The sequence below is a fragment of the Phalaenopsis equestris genome, unplaced genomic scaffold (assembly GCF_001263595.1).
Source record: "Phalaenopsis equestris unplaced genomic scaffold, ASM126359v1 Scaffold000224, whole genome shotgun sequence".
Taxonomy (NCBI): Eukaryota; Viridiplantae; Streptophyta; class Magnoliopsida; order Asparagales; family Orchidaceae; genus Phalaenopsis; species Phalaenopsis equestris.
Genome location: NW_018164666.1, coordinates 7,328,821 through 7,351,943, shown reverse-complemented (window position 1 = coordinate 7,351,943; position 23,123 = coordinate 7,328,821). Strand labels below are relative to the sequence as shown.

General features: G+C 34.7%; 1 protein-coding gene across 2 annotated transcripts; it reads right to left on the bottom strand.

Annotated features, from left to right (window-relative positions):
* Positions 1–790: 790 nt before the first annotated feature.
* LOC110023600 (signal recognition particle receptor subunit beta-like) lies at positions 791–22,798 on the bottom strand. 2 transcript variants are annotated; one of them, XM_020723087.1, is made up of 7 exons: positions 22,578–22,798; positions 20,677–20,808; positions 19,871–19,953; positions 18,975–19,061; positions 18,415–18,563; positions 17,603–17,734; positions 791–1,229 (listed from the first exon to the last, which is right to left on the bottom strand). In XM_020723087.1, exons 2-7 carry the CDS (start codon positions 20,804–20,806, stop codon positions 1,040–1,042), a joined length of 771 nt encoding a protein of 256 aa, XP_020578746.1. In that variant the 5' UTR covers positions 20,807–20,808; positions 22,578–22,798; the 3' UTR covers positions 791–1,039. The 2 variants fall into 2 exon arrangements, with proteins under 2 accessions (XP_020578746.1, XP_020578747.1); XM_020723088.1 differs by having other exon boundaries at positions 18,415–18,560.
* Positions 22,799–23,123: the final 325 nt, after the last annotated feature.

The following is a 23,123-nucleotide window of genomic DNA, read 5'->3' as shown; positions in this document are numbered from 1 at the left end:
TCTGAAATTCGATCCCCCACGTCGTGGGGTTATATATATATATATATATATTGATGGGTAGTATTTTTAAAAATTTTAATTGACTACAAGGCTACAAATATTTATAATCAATTAAAATTATTAATTAAAAAATAAAATAAAAATATTTTAAATTATATTTAAATGACGTTTTAATATAAATTATAAGATTTAAATCTTGTCCCAACCTTTAACATCCTATTGATGTGTGATTATGATTATCAAAAAGACTTTGTTCGCGAACAGCTCGTGTTCGGCTCGTTAAGCAAACGGGTCGAACATGAACAAACTTTTTTGTGTTCAAAATATAAACAAATCGAGCACGAATAGTGATTTTTTTAACGAACAGAACACGAGCTGAATATGGACTCGTTCGTGTTTGGCTCGTTTACACCCCTAATTGTAACTAAGTGGCCTTTATAATAAATTTCTTATTTAATATGTTATTTTAAAATTGAATATATATATAGTGTGTGTGTGTAGCTTTTTACCATGCGCCTTCTTGTTTTGAAAAAAAATATATTTGTGTTCCTCTTTATTTAAATTTAAACTAACTCATGTTTAGCTCGATTTCAAAATAGAGCAATTCAAATTTTTCATGCGTGACAACGAAAGGCAAAAGCATAATTTCTATTCTAAATTAGCAAAGTATAGTAGAGCCACACAGCAGAGAAATAGGCAAACAAGCCCCATGACTATTGGCATTTCTAAAATATAAAAAGCATCCTTCCCTGATTTCCTGTAAAGCAGACCAGACCAATTACAATCTAACTTTAACAAGAGAAAACATATTGCTTCGACCAAATTAGCCTATAAAAGTTCATAAAATCAAACAAAATAGCCACAATTAAATGCCTACATTAGCTGGGACACAGCTTCTAAGCCAACTAAGTAGAAAATATGGCTTTATCATGGTTTAAATTACTACTTAAAACACACTCTGGCGTTTAAATACATAATCAGTACTCTATGACAGTGAAAGAAAAACTTAGCCATGAATACATGCAGTAAGGTAATGAATCTAGGGTTTGACGTGCTCTCGGATGAACTGCTCGGCTTGAGATATCTCACCGGTGAGTCCAGAGGCTTCAGCCACTGTGATTTTGTTCTGACAGTGAGAGAAGCTGAAGGCCTGTCCTGGCAAGCCGAGTGTGTACTCATTGGTGACATCCGCTGCGGAAATGGCGGTCCTTGATGTCCGAAGTTTGTCACTGAAACAGCAGGAAAAGCAAAATAAATGTCAAAAAGAGAAAAATAATAATTGTTAATGGGTTTTGCAGTTTAGTGTTAGGAAGATTTATATACATAACACTCAATTCCTATGTGGTTACATATCTAATATCTATACTTCCATTTTTACATAATTATCATCTTACCTATGTGTGAAAAGGTGTGTTTTGAGTTTTAGATGGAGGGATTTTTAACTTGATGTGAAAATTTTGAGTGGTGTAATTGTAAAATAGTAAAGTTTAGGTGTTAGATATTTAAAAATATTGGAATCGGGTGGTATTTAACTAATAATATATTCATAGGAGCATTTCATCAGGCAAAAAGAACGCCACAATAACAACAACAAGCCTTTATCCAACTAAATGGGGTTGGCTAAATGATTTTTTTTCGTTCATTGTGTCTGATTGAATGTCATATTTCCATTTAATTCTAATAAATTAAGATCATTTTTTATACAATATGCCCATGTCTTTTTAAGTCTATCTTTGCTTTTCTTAACATAAGTTGAATCTAAAAAAATCTACTCTCCTAATAGAATCATCAATCGGTACACGTTTAATGTGACATTGGCAAAAAGAATGATGTCTTTGATAATTAACCGAATCTCATCTAAATTAGCTTTAAAACGAACATAGCCATCATCTCCTTGGCACTAAACCGCCAGTTGGGTATCAATTTCTAGAAATTTTCGTCAATATCTTATTGAATAATGTATGTGATATTTGCTTTTATTTTGCTCAGCCTTTTGCATTTTTAGCTATATGTATATTTGATCTCATCTCATCCCCACCTCTACTTCCAACATTCCTAGTGTAATCATTCAAACTCTCTCTGATCTTATGTTGGCAAACTAATTTAGTAAAGTTTACACAATAAAAAAGAAGATTTACATAAATACCACCCAATTCTTGTGTGAGTGTGCACACGAACTTCAATTTTTAAATACATACCACATAACCTATGCATGAAAAAATGTATTTTCACTTTTTAAAAGCTAAAAAGGTGGTATTTTTTATGTGATATGAAAGGTTTTAATGGTATAAATGTAAAAAAAGTAAGGTTTAGGTGTTAAATATGTAAATACACAGGATTAAGTGGTATGCATGTAAATGCCCCTACAAAAAACGCTGTCAAGAAATAAGTGGTAAACTGGAGGAAATGGCTTGAGGTTAGATGGCTTTAAGAATACTGTTGTTGGACTTTTCCCAAAAATATCAGTTTAGAGTGATGCTGCAAATACACCCGACAAACTGAACTGAAAGTTGCTGTTCATTTATCACTCATTCATGATCTTTTATTTAAATAATCAAACAAATACAAACACTTCTGTAAATATTGAATTGATAAATGAACAAGCATAGTATTCTATTCATTAATGATCATGAATAATATTGTTTAGAACTCATTAACTAGTTTGTTAAGAAGCTTGATTAAACATCGATAAAGTGCTCATTTAAAACTTGATTACAAATTCATTAAAATATTAAATATCAGATTAGCTCGGAGTTTTTCTTTCCTATTTTACATTGCTCTTGTTCATGAATACAAAATACTTTTTATACTTGTTAAACTGTTTGCTTACTTAATAGTTCATTCAATTATATTCTCATTTCTCAGCTTAATAGGCTCCATAAGACTTGTTTACTTGAGTAAAAAGCTGCTCAGGAGTGTTACTTATTAATGTGGAGATTTGGAATATAATAGCACAATATTATTGATAGAAGTTAGGGTATTTAAACCCATTTATATTAGGCATAATAAATGAAAGAAAATAAAACAGAATAAAGCAAAATAGGAAATACATAATGAGAGCATAAAAACAAATAATAAATATTAACGACTAACAATTGTCATTATAATCTAACACTCCCCCTCAAGTTGAAGCGTGGATATCAGTCATGTTCAACTTGAACTTGAAGTCATCAAACAAAGAGCGAGGAAGATTATTGGTGAGGATGTCCGATAGTTGATCACTTGAGAGCACATATAGAACACAAATCTCCTTGAATTAAATTTTTTCCTTAACGAAGTGTTTGTCGATCTACACATGTTTGGTGCAATCATACTGGACTGTATTGCGACCAATGCTGATTGCGGTCTTATTATCACAGAATAGCTGCAGTAGGATGAAAGTTGGCATACAGAGTTTGTGAAGCGTGATACGTAGCCAAAGAACTTCACAGATTCCTAAGAACATGTACCAGAATTCAGCTTCAGCACTGCTTCAAGCAACTACATATTGTACCTTGTTTTTCCACTTGATAAGATTGCCCCATACAAATGAGCAACTGATCTAGCCCAATCAGCATATGTATAAACAACAATAGACCTAAAGCTGTGATGGGAGAAAAACAAACCTAAGCCTGAAGTACCTTTCAAATAGTGAAGAATCCGGTGGACAGCTTGGAGATGGTGCAAGTAGGGGTCATGCATGAATTGACTCATCATTCCAACTATGTGGCATATGTCGAGACGAGTGTGAGCGAGGTAGAAGAGTTTTCCCACAAGATGTTGGTAATGAGTCTTGTTCACAGGGACGGGATTGGGAATGTAAGATATCTTTTCATTAGGATACATAAGAACAGCAATAGATTTACACCGAAGAAGGTTATTCTCTGTCAAGAGATCAGTCATATACTTGCACTGAGACAGGCAAATTCCTAGGGATGACCAAGCCACTTCCATGCCTAAGAAGTACCGGAGAGATCCTAAGTCCATCTTGTAGGATATAGCAAGAATCTCTTTTAAGGACTACAATTTTAAGAGATCGTTACCTGTAAGAAAAATATCTTCAACATAGACAATAAGAATAAATGTCTGACTATTGGAGGAATGTCGGAAGAAAAGGATGTGATATGATTGAGTCTGAGTAAAACCAAGACCCACGACCACCTTTGTGAACTTGCCGAACCAAGCCATGGGAGACTACATTATCCTATAGATGAACTTTTGTAGCCCACATACCTTTCCTTTGGGCACAGTAGAATCAAAGCCCGAAGAAGGAGAAATATACACCTTTTATGTCAGTTCTTCATTCAATAATGCATTTTTGACCTCTAGTTGGAATAAAGGTCAATCCATATTCACCGCAAGTGGCAACAAGACCCTAACAGTGTTTAACATAGCCACTGGAGCAAATGTCTCCTCATAGTCAACTTTGTAGGTCTGTGAGTATTTTTTGGCGACCAATCTTGTCTTGTTGCGTTCAAAGAACCCATCAAAGTTGAACTTGGTGCTAAAAATCCATCGGCATCCTACAATTTTGTTACCCCGATAAAAGCCCATCACGTCCCATGTATGGTTTCGTTGAAGGGAATTCATCTCCTCCATTACTGTTGGTTTCCAGGCTGAATCAACAAGAGCAACCTCAACAGTAGCAGGATCTAATCGTCCTTCAGGGCGGTGGCAAATGCTCTGTTTGTCGGCGATCAACTGTGGAAAGAGACATATTTTATCATAGAATAGAGTGAGCATGTTTAATTTCATAACTTACTAAGAGAACTCACTTCCTCATTCAAAGGAGTCGTGTTGAGGATGTCGCTTGGAGTGATCCTGTAAGAAGGTAGTGGACTGCAGAGTAGGAGCATTGGGAAAGTGTGTCGAGTGCAGACACAGACAATGGGAGGACATGATGTACTCAACGGAATAGGAGACTCCTCAGTGGCATGAACAGTGAAGGGAGCATCCATATCGTGTTGGAGAACTCAAGCTCCCCCTCACTTGAGGCCAACCTAGAAAAATAGGAAACACTTTTGATTCGCGAAGTGCCCAAGGATGATACATTTTATGGATCTTGGATCAAATTTACTTCAAGTGAGGACAGTGTTCTATACAAAGGTTGTGCACTCAAAAACCATGAGATCTAATTTGGAGAAAACCCGATTGGTAGGGAAGCACGATATCAAGACGGCTAAGAGGGTTTGAAACTTGTGAATTTTAGATGAGACTCTATTTATGAGACAGTGGTAGTTAGAATGACATTGTTATAAAACTATTTTGAGACATTAGATTGAAACATAATAGAGCAAGCAATGAAGAAGATGTGATGTTTTTTTCACTCGGCTACCCCATTTTATTGAGGAGTGTTCGTACATGAGCTATGGTGGAGGATGCCCTTATTTATCAAGAATTCACCCAAAATAGAGTTGATAAATTCACGATCATCGTCGGTCTGAAGGAGCTAAATAAGAGTTTTGAATTGAGTTAAAATGGAGGTGAAGAAGTTTTGGAAGATGATAGCAACTTCATATTTGTCTTTTAAAATGTAGCACCTGATTTAATAATCTACGGACTAAAGGAGGAATAAACCGTGAGAGTCATTGAAAAGGTACCTTATAGGACATGGGAAGTCGACGAACCGCAGAGACTTGATTGGCTCCAAGAAGTTTGATCAATTGTTCCATCTGGTTTTTCTGGGATTTGGAGGATTGTGAGATGTTCCACGTAGGATTTTGTTGAGTTTGGGTATGCTCGAACATCGCCGTGAGACCCTGATGGCAGAGGATTTGTACGTTGGCTTATTGTGAAGTTTCCAACAATTATCTCGATTGTGATTGGATTTGTGACAGTAATCACAAATGGAGTGACCGACCCGATATGGCATGAACGAGGGCCGAGCACTTTTTGAGATCAAGGCAAGCGATTAGGCTAAAGTAGTAGAAGTGTCAAGCATGACAAATATCTGGCTTTCTTCTCGAAGAATCTTGGTGAAGGTTGCGCGAGCGGAAGAAAGAGGATCCCGACAAAGAATACGGCTCTGGACTTCGTCAAGGTCTTTGTTAAGGCCAGCCAAGAATTGGAACATGGGATCCATTTCTACAATCTTCTAGAACAAGGATAGGTCGGGCGGAGAATCCCAAGTGTAGTCGTAGTGCAAGTCACATTCCATCCATAGTGTAACAAGATCAATATAGTACTGGGTCACAGTCCTTGACACTTATTTTGCCTACTAGATTTTCTTAGATACCTCATAGAGTTGATCAGAATTTCCAACATTCGAGTAGGTATTATAGATAGCTGCCCAGAGGGCACTAACTGAAACAATCAAAGTTTCCATGGAGTTGATTAATCATGACATGACCATAGAGTTTTCCACTTCCCAAACTTCATATGTCAGATCAGTTTTTGGAGGCTTATTAACCATACCTATGAGGTAACCAAACTTTCCATGTCCAAAGAGTAAAGATACCGCTTGAGACCATTGGAGAAAGTTATTGTCGTTAAGTCTGTGTTGTGATTAAGAAATTCATGTAGTTTCCAATCCTCCGGCCTGCAAGGGAACGAAAATTGGGATTGATCTTCCGTTGAAATCAAGAACAACTTCTGAAGGTGGTTCGGAGTTGAATGAATCTGCCATAACTCCAATTGAGCCAAAGAAGATGTGGTTCTAAGCATCGATGCATTCTGGGTTATGGCAGAGGACTGCAGGAAACAACGGTTGCTGCAGAAAAATAGAGGTTGTTGCATAAAATGGCTGGAAGGGAACTTAGATCCAGAACTGCGAGAAACAACGACTGCACAATGCTGTAGAAAACAACGGTCGTCCACTGCTGGACAGAGGGAAGCAGCCTATCGAATCACAGGCGGTTAGATCAGAGGGGGCCGGCGACTAGATCAGAAGGGACAGGCGACTAGATCAGAGGGGACCGGTGGCTACACAAGGACTGACGAAAGTTTCATGAGGCGGTTGGAACAGAAGGTTCACGCGGCTTGAACACCGGCGGCTACACAGAAAGTTTGGCGGTTGTTGGAAGTTGCAGTCAGAACAGAAGGTTCATGCAGCTGCTGGAAACAACAGAGAAGGTCGATGGCAATGAGGTGCTAGCAGGCTGGTGGTTGTTGGATCTAGGGTTAGGCTCTGATATCAAGTTAAGATTTAGAACAGAGCAGCACAATATTATTGATAAAGGAATGATATTTAAACACAATTATAATAGATATAATAAAAGAAAGAAAATAAAGCACAATAAAGCAAAATAGAAAATACATAATGAATGAATAAGAACAAATAATAAGCAATAGCGGCTATAGATTGTCGTTATAATCTAATAATAAATATGATCAATAAAGCTTCTTTGGCTAACTAACGAGCCGAGCTCAACCTAGGCTCAAATAGTCAAAATTTTAAACAAATCAAGCTTAAAAACTGCTATAATACCAAATCATGTTTGAGCTCGAGATTGAACATGAATTTGGCAAACAAGCTCGAGTTTGAGCAAGCTCTTGCTTGGCTCAAGCTCGGTTCGTTTTCAATCCAATGTAAAAGCTTGATGACCAAAATGAAAACAATGCATGGACAGAGCGAGGTAATGTAAATTACAGTATGAGAAATAAGAGTTATCCAGAGACCACTTTAACCGCATTTGTGAGCTGTATTTTTTCCCCATTATTTAAAGAGTACAAATTTAGAAGCTCCAGAACCCTACATTAAAACTCTAAATTACTTGGTGCCTAGAGGTCCCAACTAGTTTATCAGGCTTTTTTGGTAAAGTATCAGTTTTTTCAAAATTTTGGGATCAAATTCCTCGTACATTATGTTTAAAATTCACTACCCTGGAAAAAAAAAACCTAATGCCACAAAACTCGTTAGATTCTATAAAAGACAAAACTTGGCTAAGGCGCATAAGTGCATAACAAGTTGAAAAATTCCACAGAAAGAGATGGCCTTTCATAGCTAAAAGACTATGCCTGATGTTTGAGTTCCAAGAAAAAGGGTAGTGTGATGCAAATCTTAAAATGGTCTTATATTGTGACACGGTTGGTGATACTTTACATGTTTTCTTGAAATTTTCTTAACATCTTAGGTTCTGTCAACTAGATTGTGTAAAAACGCATGGCTGTACTTCAAATATGCTGGTAAAATTGGTAAAATGAGAGCCATAAAGAGAAAAAAGACCGTTCACTAGCTTGGAAGGCCGTTGTGCAAGCTTTTAACCAAAAAAAAAAAAAAAACATACTGCTAAATTCCTACATATTAACGTGTCTAATATACATGAGAAGGTTTATTTCACCTTTCAAAAGTTCAAATGGTGACCTTTTTTCCGTCATATGAAAGATTTGGGCGGTATAAATGTGAAAAGAAAGTTTAGGTGTTAGATATGTAAATGCATATGAATTGGGTGGTATGCATGTATTTGCTAGAATTTGTTTAGTGTACTTGGGTTATGAATAAATTCACTTATCATTCAATGTTGACCATAAAATTCATTTCTTATAAGATTACTGATGATCAACCTATTGCACTTGGCCAGAACCAAAGGAATACAGTGTATGGGAGATGCGCTACTTAGGATAGGTCAATCTATTGGGAATTTGGACAATTCAGCTTAGCCATGCAAGATCATGTAGCATTGTTATCCCTAAAGCATTTGTTTGGTCAATAAATAAACACTCATTAATTCCTCGATAAGATTCTCATGGAAATAGCAGCTAGACTTTAATTCGATTCAAATGGGAATGAGAGCAGACCATAAAAATTCAGTTCATCGAGGATTGGATCCAAAAAATTGTGGTAAAACACTGAACATGAAAGAGATATGGATCAAAAAAAATAAATAAAAGGTCAAATTCATTCTTTAGCGACAGGTGTCTTAAATCTATTTGTCCCCTTCTGAGTTCCAAGCGTGATGCTTTTATCATGGGCTCACTCATAACAACACGAGACAAGATAAAAGCTCCATAACTCTTTTTACCTCCCACAACTTATAATGATAGTGGGATTCATGTGAATATCAATCGGGGATTGGAAATTAGTTCTTGCGAGAAATTTATGCCTTTTATAGGCCTCAACACTTTCCCTTGTACTACAATAATTCCCAAAATTGCTCCAATAGTTTCTCCACTTGTAACCTTTCTACAATAACCTCCTAGAAAATCAAGTCATATGAGAACTATAAACAATTTCATAACCTTCATGAACAACATTCAAGTTCAAAACACACAGAAACTAATCATGCCTTAGAATGTATATCGGCATGCCATGAGCCTGCCATCAACGCCACTCACCAACCTACCATTGTGACCCACACATCTCAACCTCAGCATGAAGCCATTTGATCTGTTTTAAGAATTACCAATGTGTTATAACAAGCTCCGACGTTGCCTTATATAAAAATCTTCTATCAATCAAAAGCATGAGCACATTAAATTTTTAATCCTTCACTATGTGATGCACTCTTCTGTGCGCACTCAACATCACAGTTGCACTAAAACTCCCGACCAATTGGTAAATGTTTGGGCAGTAAATGAATCAATGCACTCAATAAATAACTTGAACTCGGCTTAATTAATACTCGATCAAGTTTATTAATATTAGCATATAAACATGCTTGAACATTTTTTAAAAACTAAAAGATTAAATGAACCAAACTTAAACACGACCCAACTCATTTGTTTATGTTCACAAATAAACTAGATAAACTAGTTTATTGTTTAATAAGTAACCTGTCAAACGCTTTACGGTAAGTTGGATGAAAGCTCACATCATAAATGATACATTATTTAAATAAATTTTGATCGACTATAACTTAATATATTTCATAGTTACATTATTACAATTAAATATCAATATGCATATATATTTAATGCAATTACTTCTTATTTTTTATTGCAATAAACGAGTTTGTTAGCAATTATTTATATTATTTGATTGTAAAAAGCATATTTGCAATTTATATATTATCTTATTTAATTGGCGTAAGCTAATTAAATCTTAATTTAATTTTTTTTTTATTACTTGTTTAGATTTGTAAAATTATTTGCTAATGATTTTATAAAAAAAACAAAGTACTCATTTTAATTTTGAAATTATTTATTAACTCATTAGAGTGCTTGACTCAACTTGGCATGATTACAAACCTAATAAATGTCAAAATTTCAAACAAATTGGATTACTCTAATCTCATTGTTGAAAACATACTTTGGGAGGAAAACTACTTGCTTACTTTCATTATTCACACCAAATGTACATTTATAGAGAAACTAGTTCCTTTTAATTTACAATCTTAACAAATATATCTAATCTAAATGTGAAAAGGAAATAACTCTGAAATAAACATAAGAAAAACACAAGTAGGAAGAGAATAAAACTAATCAAGATATTTTCAACATTGTCTCAAATTAAATTCTCCAATATTCTTTAGGTGGGTGGTCGACCGACAATGGAATGGAGGTCGGAAGCTTTCTAAATTTTCCCACTCCAACTCAAGTTGGGTCGTTGATGTTGAGGAGAACAACTTTGGTATTGAACTTTAAGAATGTGCTTAAAGGAAGAGTTTTGGTGAAGACATCAGTAAATTATTGGTGTGACAGGAAATAATTTAGTTGCATAATTCCACCACTAACCTTTTCAGATATAAACTGTTATCAATTTCAATATGTTTGGTCTTTGTCAGGATGCACAAAATTCTTGGCAATACTGCAAGTTGTTTGACTGTCATAAAATATTTGTATAAGTTGATTGGAGGCACATCTCAATTCTCTTAACAATTTTTTAATCTAAATTCTTTCACAGATTCCGAAGACGAGTGTCATAGACTCTGATTATGCACTGCTTCTAGAAACAACAACTTGCTTCTTACTTCTCCATGTAACTAAATTTTCCCATATATAGGAGCAATAGCATGTGATGGACCTTCTGTCAGTGGTTTCCCAGCAAAACTTACATCAGTGTGGATTTTTACCTCTCTATTTCTAGTTTTCTCAAAAATTCCATAACCAAGAGTCTTCTTGAAAAACCTTAAAATCCTGCACACCATCTCCAAATGCTTTTCATTTTGCTTATTCATGTGTTCGCTCCCAATACTAAAAGAATATGCAATATATGGTCTATTTTGTGATAAATAAATGAAATCTTTGATCTCTCCTCTTATCCACAGTCATAATTTTTTCTTTCCTATTAGACTTCTTGTTGGGATCTATTAGAGTATCAGCAGATTTGCATCCAATTATTCATGCCTCCTTTAGTAGATCTAGGATGTATTTCCTCTATGATATAATAATGTATTTCTTGGACAGTGCTAACTCCATAGCCAAAAAATATCTCATCTTCATAGGTCCTTGATTTCAAACTCAGTGGTAAGCAGTTGTTTGATTTTAAAAAAAAATTTTTCATCGCACTAGAAGAATCACATTATCCACATATACTATCGATGCAACAAGCTTACCATCTTAAGTGTGTTTTATGAACAGTGTATGATTAGCTTGATCTTGAGAATATTCATTAAATCTCACAGTTTTAACAAACCTTTCAAACAATACTCTTGGTGATCGTTTAAGTCTATAGACAGACTTCTTGAGTTTGCATGCTAGGTGTTTGTTGGAATTATTCACAAGCCCTGGTGGTATCTACATATACACTTCTTCAAGATCTCCATTCAGGAAGATGTTTTTTATGTACAGTCTTTTTTAACTATTGCTGGAAGGAGAACTCTGATAGTATTCAGTTTGGAAAATAATGCAAAGATCTCCTGATAGTCAAATCTCATAGGCTTGGGTGAAACCTTTTGCGTTTGGAAAATAATGCAAAGATCTCTTGATAGTTAAATCTCATAGGCATGGGTGAAACCTTTTGCAATCAGTTTAGTTTTGAATCTCTCAATACTACCATTAGCTATATAATTGATGTTAAACACCTATTTGCATCCAACCAGCTTCTTATCCTGAGAAATTTAGTAAGAATTCATGTCTTCAAATTCTTTCCTTCATTCTGAATTTTCAAGAGATTCAAGAATGGATTGAAGAATTTGCACATTATCAATGTTAGCTGCAAATGCTTTATAGGATAAGGATAGCTTCACATAAGCTATATGCTTCTGAATTTGATATTTAGTACAACTTTCTTTGTCATTAGCACCAGAAGAGGCTCATGAATATTAGACTCCTCGCCTGAAATTTTAAATGAGAGCGGACTCAGGTTTTAGTTTAAGAAGTTTTATCTTTGCAAGTTATCTTCCACCCGCTCAAGATTTTTCTTCCTTGTATAAACATTAAGTTCTTTGTTATGAACTATAGGTTTGGTTGGTTGGATATCCTCAATAAGGATAGAAGGGCAAGGTGGAGAAATAGGTTGTGAGCCAATGTAGGTGTAATTAAGTGCATCCCAAAATTGACGTTCATTTGCACTCCCGCCCTGAATATCTGATTTGGGATAATATGATTGATTTTATTAAAAATAGTTTGACATCCATGGAGTTGTAGTATTTTCTGGTAACAAGTAACACTTATAGCTCTTTTTGTTGGAAGCATAGTTAAGGAAAATACACTTGATAGATTTAGGGTCGTTTTGTTCGCTTTGAGATATATATGTGAATAAAAGTTACACAATATTTTAAGTGATATGGTAGAAGAGAAAATTCTAATGTGGGGATAGGTATCCATCTAAATATAAAGTGGTATTTTAAAATTAAGTTCCCGCCTAGACATTAGATTGTTAAGGTATTGCAATAGAACTGCTTCACCCCAAAAATATTTTGGAACGTGACAAGAAATCAAAAATTGAGTGGGGTACCTTAAGGAGGTGTATATTATTTGTCTCAGTTATCTCATTTTGTTGTGGGATACAAATACATGAACTCACCTTGATGATTCTATTTGAAAGATAGGATTTAAGGATAGAGTTAAATATTCTTTTGCATTATCAATTTTAATGATCTGAATTTTGTTTTGGAATTGAGTTTGAATCATGTCATAGAGGATTTGGAAGATTTGGGTTGTTTCAGATTTCTCTTTCATTAGAAATACCGAAGTAATTCTAGTGTGATCGTCAATAAATGAGAAACCATTTTGCCAACCTTAGGATTCTTACTTTTGAAGGCTCCCAAATATCGTTGTGGTAATGAAAAAAGGGTGTAAGGGTTTGTATTAGGCCATGGAATTAACATTTCTAGTGCATTTGGCAAGTTGACAAATTTCACATTAAAAATCATAAAGAAATGAGAATACAACCATGCAACATAATCAAAATTATGATGACCTAGGTGAAAATGTCATAACATGACTTATTTTTTCATATGCATAAACTCAACCGACTAAAAGACTTGAGGAAAAGATGAAGTGTGACCACTAGCATGTTTATAGAGAAACTTTTCTAGAGTAAATATAAGCTTTAATATATTTTAACACTGTCAATCACCTTCTTTGAATTCACCACCTGAAATTCATAAGAGTTTGCACAAAATTTAATTATATATTTAATATCATAAGTAACCGTATCGATTAAAATTTCCAACTATGGAACATAAAATAGATGAAAGAATAATATCCTGAGAGAGCCCTACATCTCCTTTTCCAATAATTTTTATGTGTGATCCATCTACAAGTTTTATAGATTTAGAATTAGAAGCCTCTTGATAGTTGATTAGAGCATTGATGTCTCCGGTCATATGATCTGAAGCTCTTGAAGATCCAAGATCTAAATCTCTCATTACTAACAATATGGGAGAAGGCTATATTTTTCAGTACTTCAAGCTATTATCTGTTTTCTTTTTCCACAAATATATATATAAACATGAATTGAGACAATTGAAGGAAGTTATTGCCATTGAGTTTATGATTAGTGTTAAAGGTAGAGAGTTCAGAAGTCATTTGAAACAATTCTTGGTGTCTGATTCAAAACTAACCTCCGAATATCTAGCATCTCTATTATGTATGCCATAAACCCTATGCACATTTAGGGTTGAATAAGAGATTTGGTCGTTGCTTGTGGCAAAAAGAGCCCAATGGTTATGATAAGAAGCAGAGGAGGCTTTGCAAGCTGGCTGGATAGATTTTGGTGTTTGCGGAGAGGATTTTGGCTGTTGGACGGCTGTTGGAGAGGCTATGGGCGTTGTAGGATAGAGCAAAGGAAGGCTTACATGTTGGTTGAAGGGATTCTAGCGGCTGGAGGGAAGAGTTTGACTATTGGAAAGGCTCCGACGGTTGTAGGAGTGAGCAAAGGATAGATAACAAGGAGCTATTGTTGCCTCGAATCAAAAGATCATATTGGTTTCTAAATGTCAAAATCCAATTGTTGCCTTCCCAACTAGATATTCTCACGACTGTATCGCGAACGTCAGTCACGAAGATATTGTTATGGGCTAACCCGGTCTTTGAGTGATTCGGTTGTTTCCTTCCCAACTAGTTGCTCTTGTTACTATATTGTTTATATTGGTCACGAACACGAGGATTTAGGGTGAACTCGAGATGTTTAAAAGTGAAAGCTTCGCACCGTGGATGGTGAAGAAATTCGGTCATAAAAGGGTTTCTGATACCACCATGTTGAGAAACAAACTTTGGGATGAAAACTATTTGTTTACTTCTACTAGTCACACACAAGATATATATAGAGAGAAATTGACCCCTCCTAATTTACAATCTTACCAAATATATCTAATATAAATGTCGAAAGGAAATAATTCTGAAATAAACATAAAAATGAAAAGAATAAAACTAATCAAGGAGTTTCTAAAGTTATCCTCAATTAAATCCTCCAATATCTATAGGTGGCTGACCAGTCCACCATGCAAAGAAGGTCGGGACCTTCCTAAATTTCCACTTATTGAAAAGGATTAAGTTCTCATTTGGGCAGTCTAGAATCCTAAGTTTCATCAAGATCTCAAGCTTTTATGCAACGTTGCCCATGCACTCAAGAACTCAAAAGGGCCCTTCAAAGCAACAAAGTAATCTTTTGTATAACTCATCATGAAAAGCATCATGGCAACCTTGCCAACATTCAGCTCCATGTGTGGTATTCAATGCATTGGCACTTCCAATAGTAGGTTCATTTCTTCATTCATTTTGGAATTATCCACAAATAAGATCTTGCCAAATCAGCTCACTCATGCCACACTTCGTAAATTTGTATTTAATCAAACTACTCTCCTAATAGCATGTTGTAAGTTTTATCTACATTTGATGCTAGTGGTTGTGATCCCTTAGTGCACATTTTAAGTTTTGACCGCACCAATATTCTTCTTAGCTTGCCTTCCTATGCTTATTCAAGTAAAGGTTTAACTCTACCATCATGTTGAAGGTCAGCAACACCCAAATATGCCATCCCCGATTTTTGCTCAAAATCATCGTTATACTCTTCACGATGGTCCTCCAAATAAGGCTCCATCAATGGTTCACTCTCGCGATCATGAAGATCCTCAACCATAACCATTAAGCTAATAAATTCAAACAAAACATATATTCATAAGCATTTCCTTGTTAAAATTGGCCAGACCTGCAAACTGTGGTCTACTTAGGAACTCGTGCATTCTGTGTGGTCCACACAAGAAGCACTTCAAAGGCTAGAAATCTCTCTAGTCATCCCCATCATGCATTCTTGTCTTCCCCTGATCTTGTACTTGATGAATTCTCTCTACTTTGACAACCAAACTTAAATCTCGATCAAGTTTGTTGCCAATGTCATAGGCTTTGACAACACCTAAATGCCTTCTACAACAACTTAAACCAGGCCCACTAAGCCTCATCATTGCAAAAAGAGCAACTCCTCAATGGAAAATAAAGTGGCAACTCGAAGAATTACTGAACATATTCTAGGACATGACAATATGCTCCAACCAACAAAGTTTGGTCTATACTTCATTCTTTGCATTATCAAGATGAAACAATTTCACATTTTAAGACGTTAGATCCTATTTTGTTCATGGGTTACGCTAGAACCTTACTAACTCAAAATAAAGAAAGAAAGGGGAGAAGAGGCAAGAGGAGAGGAGAGGAAAATCTACTTTAAGACTAATACTACAAAAAAAAATGAGGTAGGACCCCAATCCAAATTCCAAAACCCTTAGCTCTCCCCGTGATCTCCCATTTATAAGGATCTAGGGTCACAAAAAGGCTATCAAATAAGCTATATATGTAATAAAGGTATAAAAAAAACCAAAAAAAGAGGTTCGCGCAACCCAAAGACAAATTCATACTCAAACTAGAGGTCAGTCGTCAGGCACTTTGGACTAGTTGAGTCTCCCAATGTTGATCATTGAGTAGTTTTGATCCGGGATGATTGAACGAATCAGGAGAGGGCATTTGAGTGCGTTCCATTTTAGCTCAAGTAGATGTTACCTTCTTCATTTATCGGACAAATTCACATAAGCTTGACTAGTGATTCTGCATAGGACCTGGCTGGTGAGTGACTTGAGCAAAGTCTAGCTAGCTCATCTACTTGAATTTTATTTGGGCAAGTTTGCCCTTGGGTATAACACTTGCATTACTATGGCATTTCAAGATCAACACACCTACGTTTACACCGAAATAAAGGAACATTTGACAGAAAATCATATTTACTGCATACCTATAGCATGCCATCCAAGATCCTTAATGCATGCAAGCATAAGTGATCACCCACCTCCATGGTACCTTAAATATTTTAGCTCCTTCATCATAAGGATGTCAAATCATTGACTAGGCTATAGAATGATCGCCCCACTCGTGTTACAGTCAGCAAAAATAGCTTTGCCTTCGGTTCCTTTATCTCCTTCAGCATGACCTCCACCGAAGGTGTTGTCCCTCTTAATGAACTATTGTCTTCTATATTCAGAACGCCCTAAATCACCACATAGGGCTCCTCCAACCCAAACTCAATCCCTTTCCTGCATAGAAGCGTGTCCTCAAACTTGTCTTGGACATTCCCAGGGCTACTTTAACCCTCATCATACAAACATATAACCGATATGTTGTGATATGGTTCAGTAGCTTTAGCAACTGGAACCTTTTGGCAATACTCTAAACAACTCTATACACACAAGCGATACAAATCCACAGAATACTTCATAACATTCGTGAACACTATTCAATGTTTGATCACTAATCTCAAGGTAGCTCAGTATATTGGCAAGCCATAAATTTGCCTTCTGTGACACATTACTTGATCCTCAGTAAAACAAAAAAGACATGAAATTCATGCTATTATCCAAAAATAAAAGACTAGAACTTTCTTTGTGCTCGATACCCCAACACATAGGCTTTGAGTCTTGTGTAATGGCGGCAATGCTCTTAAATAAAATCATACAAGCTCAAATACATCATGAACCAGTATTATTACATCAAACCAGTTTATTGGGTCATACCTAAATTATTTTTAGTTTGGATAATGACCGCAAACTTATTCTATCACAATGTCAAAGGTTAATTACTATGTACTTCTGATTCTTGTTTAACAAAGCATCTACTGCACAAATTGATAGGTTAGAAATTAAAATAATACCAAAATTAGAAAAGCTTTCCCACAACCTCTAGATTACTGAAGAACAAGCTCACACACAATACAAAGCATGCAGTAATTCAGATTATAACAAGGTAGCAAAAGACATTGAAACATCAAAAAATTTCAATGCACACTTAATTGAACCAATTGAGAAAAGAGAACGCTTACATTTCCTTCTCCAATTGTTTCCTGATGAACTCCTTTGAGTGAGCCGTCACCTTATCATTTTTGTTGCACAATATGAGAACAGGAATTTTCTTCTTTACAATAGTTCCCTTGGTTAGAATATCGTATAGATATCTGTTATATCAAAAATAACAATAACAAGTTTTATGAATATTCATTCATAGACAGAACTCTTGAATGCAAAAGTATTAAGATTGTTTTCATTACAATAGAGCAGATTATTCTAAGACAATAAAAAGCACACTGCAGCTTTTTGGAGTTACTGATGCAAAGCTAATGAACAAGAAGATAAAATTATCTATTAGTTCCAAGATGACTCTCATTCGATGCACAACTTAACTGCACATGTGAACAAGCACGTGGAGACATTTAGTTTTATCCTATATGTAGTTAGTTCTGGGGAGGAATCATGCACGAGGACCGGTAGACTGGTCCAACAATATCCCCAATTAATAATGAAAAGGGGCATTTAAGTACATGCCACCCAATTCCTATGTATTTATATATCTAACACCTAAATTTTACTTTTTTACATTTTTAACACTCAAATCTTACATATCAAATAAAAAAAACCACCATTTTAACTTTAACAAAATGAAATACACCTTTTCATGGATAAGTAAGGTGGTATTTATGTAAAAATTTAAGTTTAGGTGTTAGATATGTAAATACATAGGAATTGAGTGGTACGTATGTAAATCTTCCTACTGTAAAATATGCAGGTAAGCAGCGATTAGTGAAACTTCTTGAAGCATCTATAACATGTCATTTCTTAAGCTGAGGCTTATACTTACTCTGCAGCTGTTCGACAGTTCGGTAAAAAATCTAAAGCATCGACAACAAAAATAAGGCCAGCTGCTTGAGGCAAGAACTCATCAAGCTTCGGTATAAGGCGGGAATGCCCGGGAACATCAACCACACGGACAGGCTTTGTTTTGTCCTTCTGCCACAAAACAGAGTTGTTTTAGTCTCAAAACATAACATGTATAATTTCTTTTTTGGGGCATTTACATACATAGCAAGCAATTTTTATGTTTTCACGTATCTCACACCTAAACTTTTATATTTACATACATGGCACTCAAATCTTTAATATCAAATAAAAAATAGCACTATTACCACTTTTTAAATGTGAAATGTACATTTTCATGCAGAGGTTTACAGCACAAAAATGTTATGTAAATATGAATATTTAAAGTTAAGATATGTAAATACATAAGAATTGTGTGCTGGAAATACAAAATCTCCTTGCCTTTTTTCTTTAGATGACCTTTATCCCTAATATTATAAAACTAGAAGGCAACATATATCTTTGATGCCATATATTGATTCCATTTGAAGATTATATGTTTACCTTTTCAACTTCAGAATGCAACACAAATACACCATCATTTGGTTCCATTGATGTAACAGTGCCTTGATGAGATGATCCATCACGAAGCTAGCAAAAAACACGTGATACAATGGTCACAGGTGAAAACGTACTAAAAACCAAAGAAGCTTCAATAAACATTTTTAAGCGTTCTTTTTACCATCATTAGTTTGTTTCTATCATTAACAACCAACATAAATAATGTGGCAAAGCAATTTAAGAATATCTAGGTGGAAAGACATGATATCTCATTTTATTACCTATTTACTGAAATTAATATTATTTGACACCTGTTAAAATAGTACCCTGACTCTTTGTAGGGGGCATTTTAGTCCCAACCTTTATAGAAGTGTCAGTGTAGTCCTAGACTCTTTTAATATGAGTTATTTTAGCCACCATTAAAATAGTGTGAGTACTAATTTGTCGCTTTTATATTCTCTGGAACTAAAATGAACCCATGTAAATATTAAGGAGACAATTTTGGCACTTTGCTCAACAAAATTTAGTTGAGATTCTTTTTCTTCGTTAAATTACTACATTAAAATATTTCACTTCATCATTTGTGTTGAATAGGTTTGTGCAAGGTAAAGCTGTGCCCGACATAAGAAATTGCATTTCTGCTTTGATAAAAGCTATTGTGCGCCATTGATGTGTAACAGATTATTCATAGGAATAATCAGAAAATTTGATTGTATAAGATAAAGCAATCAAAAGAAAAACTGCGGGGGAAAAAGCCAATGTCAGAAAAAAGAAATAAGTAAAAAGATTACACAATAATGAATGGCAAAAGTGCATAATATTTTTTTTCATATTGAATGCTTCATCTTCACACATCCAGGGAACGGTAACATCCCTGTGTTTATGATGTAAATTAATACCTGATAAAACAGAACGGTTTTTCCAGAGCCACTTAACCCAGCAATTATAATAGTATTAGCCTTGGAATGGTTAAAGTTATGCACTGCACAAAAATACAATATTTTTAGTATTCAATTACCATCATGAAAATGAATGTCAAATCAACATCTAAATTATGATCTTTAAAAAGAGATTCTCCCAAAAGTGCTTTCACCAAAGCCTCCCTTAAGTTCTGTTAAATACAAGAAGTGAAAAAAGGACTTCAACAATTTAAAAGAGCTGCAATGAAAAGAGCATTAACACAAAATTGAAATTAGTGTATCTTTCCCAAGTTTGTACTCTCCTTACGAAATGTGGAAAAATGTCTCAAAACAATTTAAATCCCTCTCTCTACTCAGAGGACTTTAAAGTAAAGGTGCACATTAGTAGATTACACACGCACACACACCAACCCCACACCCCACAAAACAAACTTTAGATATTTAAAGTAATGGCAACAAAATAAATAACTTATTGAACTTTGTTGACAGCCAATCACAAAAATAATGCAAAAATCATGAAATTTGTTCAGAATGCAGTAAGACAATAATGACACTTGTAGTGTGAGAACTCAAAGATAACTCAACAACTATATTTGTTGAAGAATTTTGAATATCTAGAATTCAAAACCAAGAATGGTTAAAAGATATATAGATAAAAGCTAATATTCAGGCATAACTAACGTTCACAAAATTTCTAGAAATACAAAATGACTGTAAGAAATTTAATATCTTAAGAAAACTACAAAATTATAAGTAAAGGCTAACTATGATGGGAACCATCGTACATAAGATAAGTAAAGTTGATGCTATGACCAGAACAGCAATGGCTATATAGAGTTGCTCAGCTGGCTGTTGTCGAACCCACTGTTCGATATGTCGGAGCCATTGTTCAAATTGGTGCATCCACTGCGCCATACCTGCGGGAAAAAGTAATAATAATCCTTCCAATAGCATCAAATGTAACTAAGTTTCACGATTAATAGAATTGCAAAGTAGAAAACTTTGATTTTAATTTGGGTAAGTGTTGGATTGAGTCGAACATGATCATTGAGATTTTCAACATTTTAATAAATAAATTGACAACTTCTATGTGACCCGTGAAGCATCCATGAAGCATCATCATTTCATATCTTCTATGTAGCAAAACTATTATGCATAAAGTAACTTAGATGGTTGTGACTCATTATATCCAATAATTAACCCAACCTAAGGAGTTATAGTGCTTTTTAATATCATTTCATATTATTTTTCAAGTCTATGTTGTTAATATCACATTTCATAAGCGACCACCTTTTGCTTAGGGTTAAAAGTATTCAAATGCCTCCAAAAATCTGGTGCCGTGATAAATTCTTTTATTTTAAGGGGCATTTACATACATAGCACAAAATTCTCATATATTTACATATCTCACATCAAAACTTTCATATTTACACATATAGCACTCAAATCTTTAGCATCATATGAAAAATAGCACTATTACCACTTCTTAAAAATGAAATATACTTTTTCATGTGTAGGTTTAAAGCAACAAAGTGCTTTGTATGCAAATATAAAAGTTTAGGTGTGAAATATGTAAATACATAAGAATCGTGTGCTACGATGTAAATTTCCCTTATTTTAAAGAGCCAAGGGCTTTTAACACTATTTTGAAATGGAAAACTAGCAGTTTATCCTAAATGTTTGAACCAAGAGCTAATTGTTCTGGTGCATGCCCTTTATCCTAAAAAAAAAAACACCGCCATATGCTCTACCAGTAAGCACAATTTTTAATAGGCCCCTTGACTCAAGCATGTCAAAAAGCTCAAAAATAGAGACTTCCATATCTGAAACATAAAGATCGCTACAATATTATTTCCCTCATAACGATATCTCATATATTTCACATTCATCAAAAAATTTCTCAACAAGATTGTTAACCTTATCTTTGTCTTTTGTAAGAACCTCATCATGAATCATGAATATTATCATCTTTGATAACAAATAAAAAAGCTCATATGCTGTAAGGGCTACCTTAGAATAAATACTCTAAGAAAAACCTTCCTAAAAGGTCGTTTGGCTGACCAATCATCTTCAATGATACAGAGCTGGTCACCTCTCTTTTCTCCTTTCCCCTTCCAAAATTTCTCTACAGCTCAAGTTTAGGAGCATTTTCCCCTCGTTTGGGAATCAAAAGTAATTTTCTTGATAATTTTCTTTTGTATCTTCTCATACGACCAGCTCTGTGAAGACAGCACTCGTGCTCCTAGACAATAAATTATCTCAGAGCGACCCCATAGTGAAAATGGGTCATTTGACTTAAGGACCCTAAGAATTCCAGGTGTCTTGTCTCATTCTTCCACTTTCTTTTATCCTGTTGATCGTTTTATCTTCTCCTTTACATGTAGTTACACCCTCCTTCTTTCAAGCTTTAATTTATGTACTATGCAACGCCACCTCAGTTCAACGAGTTTTTACCATCAACAACACCCAATGCCAGGATTTACGGAATCCAGTTGTTCAATCAAAGCATAAGAGAAACGGGAATTAAAATTTTGGTACCATTTTTAAATCCTGCAGGTTCTTAAATCCCGTCTTTCATCCATTTTGCCTTAAATCAAGGATTTAGTAAATCTAGTTGGAAAAATAATTTAGTAAATCGAGGGATTTAGAGTATCTGAAGCGCGCAAAAGCTGGTGGGAGGAATTACCTTCCTCAATGGTTTCGGGTAGGAGCAGAGCGGAAGAAGAAAGTTGGAAGTTTTGGAGGACTTTGTAAGCCGCGATACCTTCTTTGCCTTCCCAGCTAGCTCTAATCGCGGTTGTATAGTGCAGGTTCGGTCACGAAGGCGATGGTTTTGGGCGAAGCCGGTAGAGGCGGGAGGAACGTAGGCTAGGGTTTCCGGCAGCAGAGGGGATGGGGACGATGGGTTCTTGGCTTAAATTTAATTTTATTTTAGTTAATTTTTATTAATTTAATTAATTAATAATCACTAACTAATTATAATTAGATATATATATATATATATAGAACTAATATAATATAAATAACGTTTAAAAATTTAATTATTAATCAGCTTAGTAAATATCTAATCAATTATTAATTAATAAATATTAAAGTATTATTTAATATAATTAATTTAATAAATTATTATTAAAGATTAATTAGTTTAAAAATACTTATTTATTGATTAGAATAATTATAAATAGAAATTAAATTAATTTTTTATAGGCTTAGCAACAAGCTTAAATTTTGA

Coding starts and splice junctions, on each gene's coding strand:
- LOC110023600 (XM_020723087.1), bottom strand. CDS start 20,806: ATGGCGCAGTGGATGCACCAATTTGAACAATGGCTCCGACATATCGAA. Junction 18,564..18,974: donor TGCATTCTGAAGTTGAAAAG/GTAAACATATAA, acceptor GTTTTGTGGCAG/AAGGACAAAACAAAGCCTGT. Junction 1,230..17,602: donor AAACAATTGGAGAAGGAAAT/GTAAGCGTTCTC, acceptor CTGCTGTTTCAG/TGACAAACTTCGGACATCAA.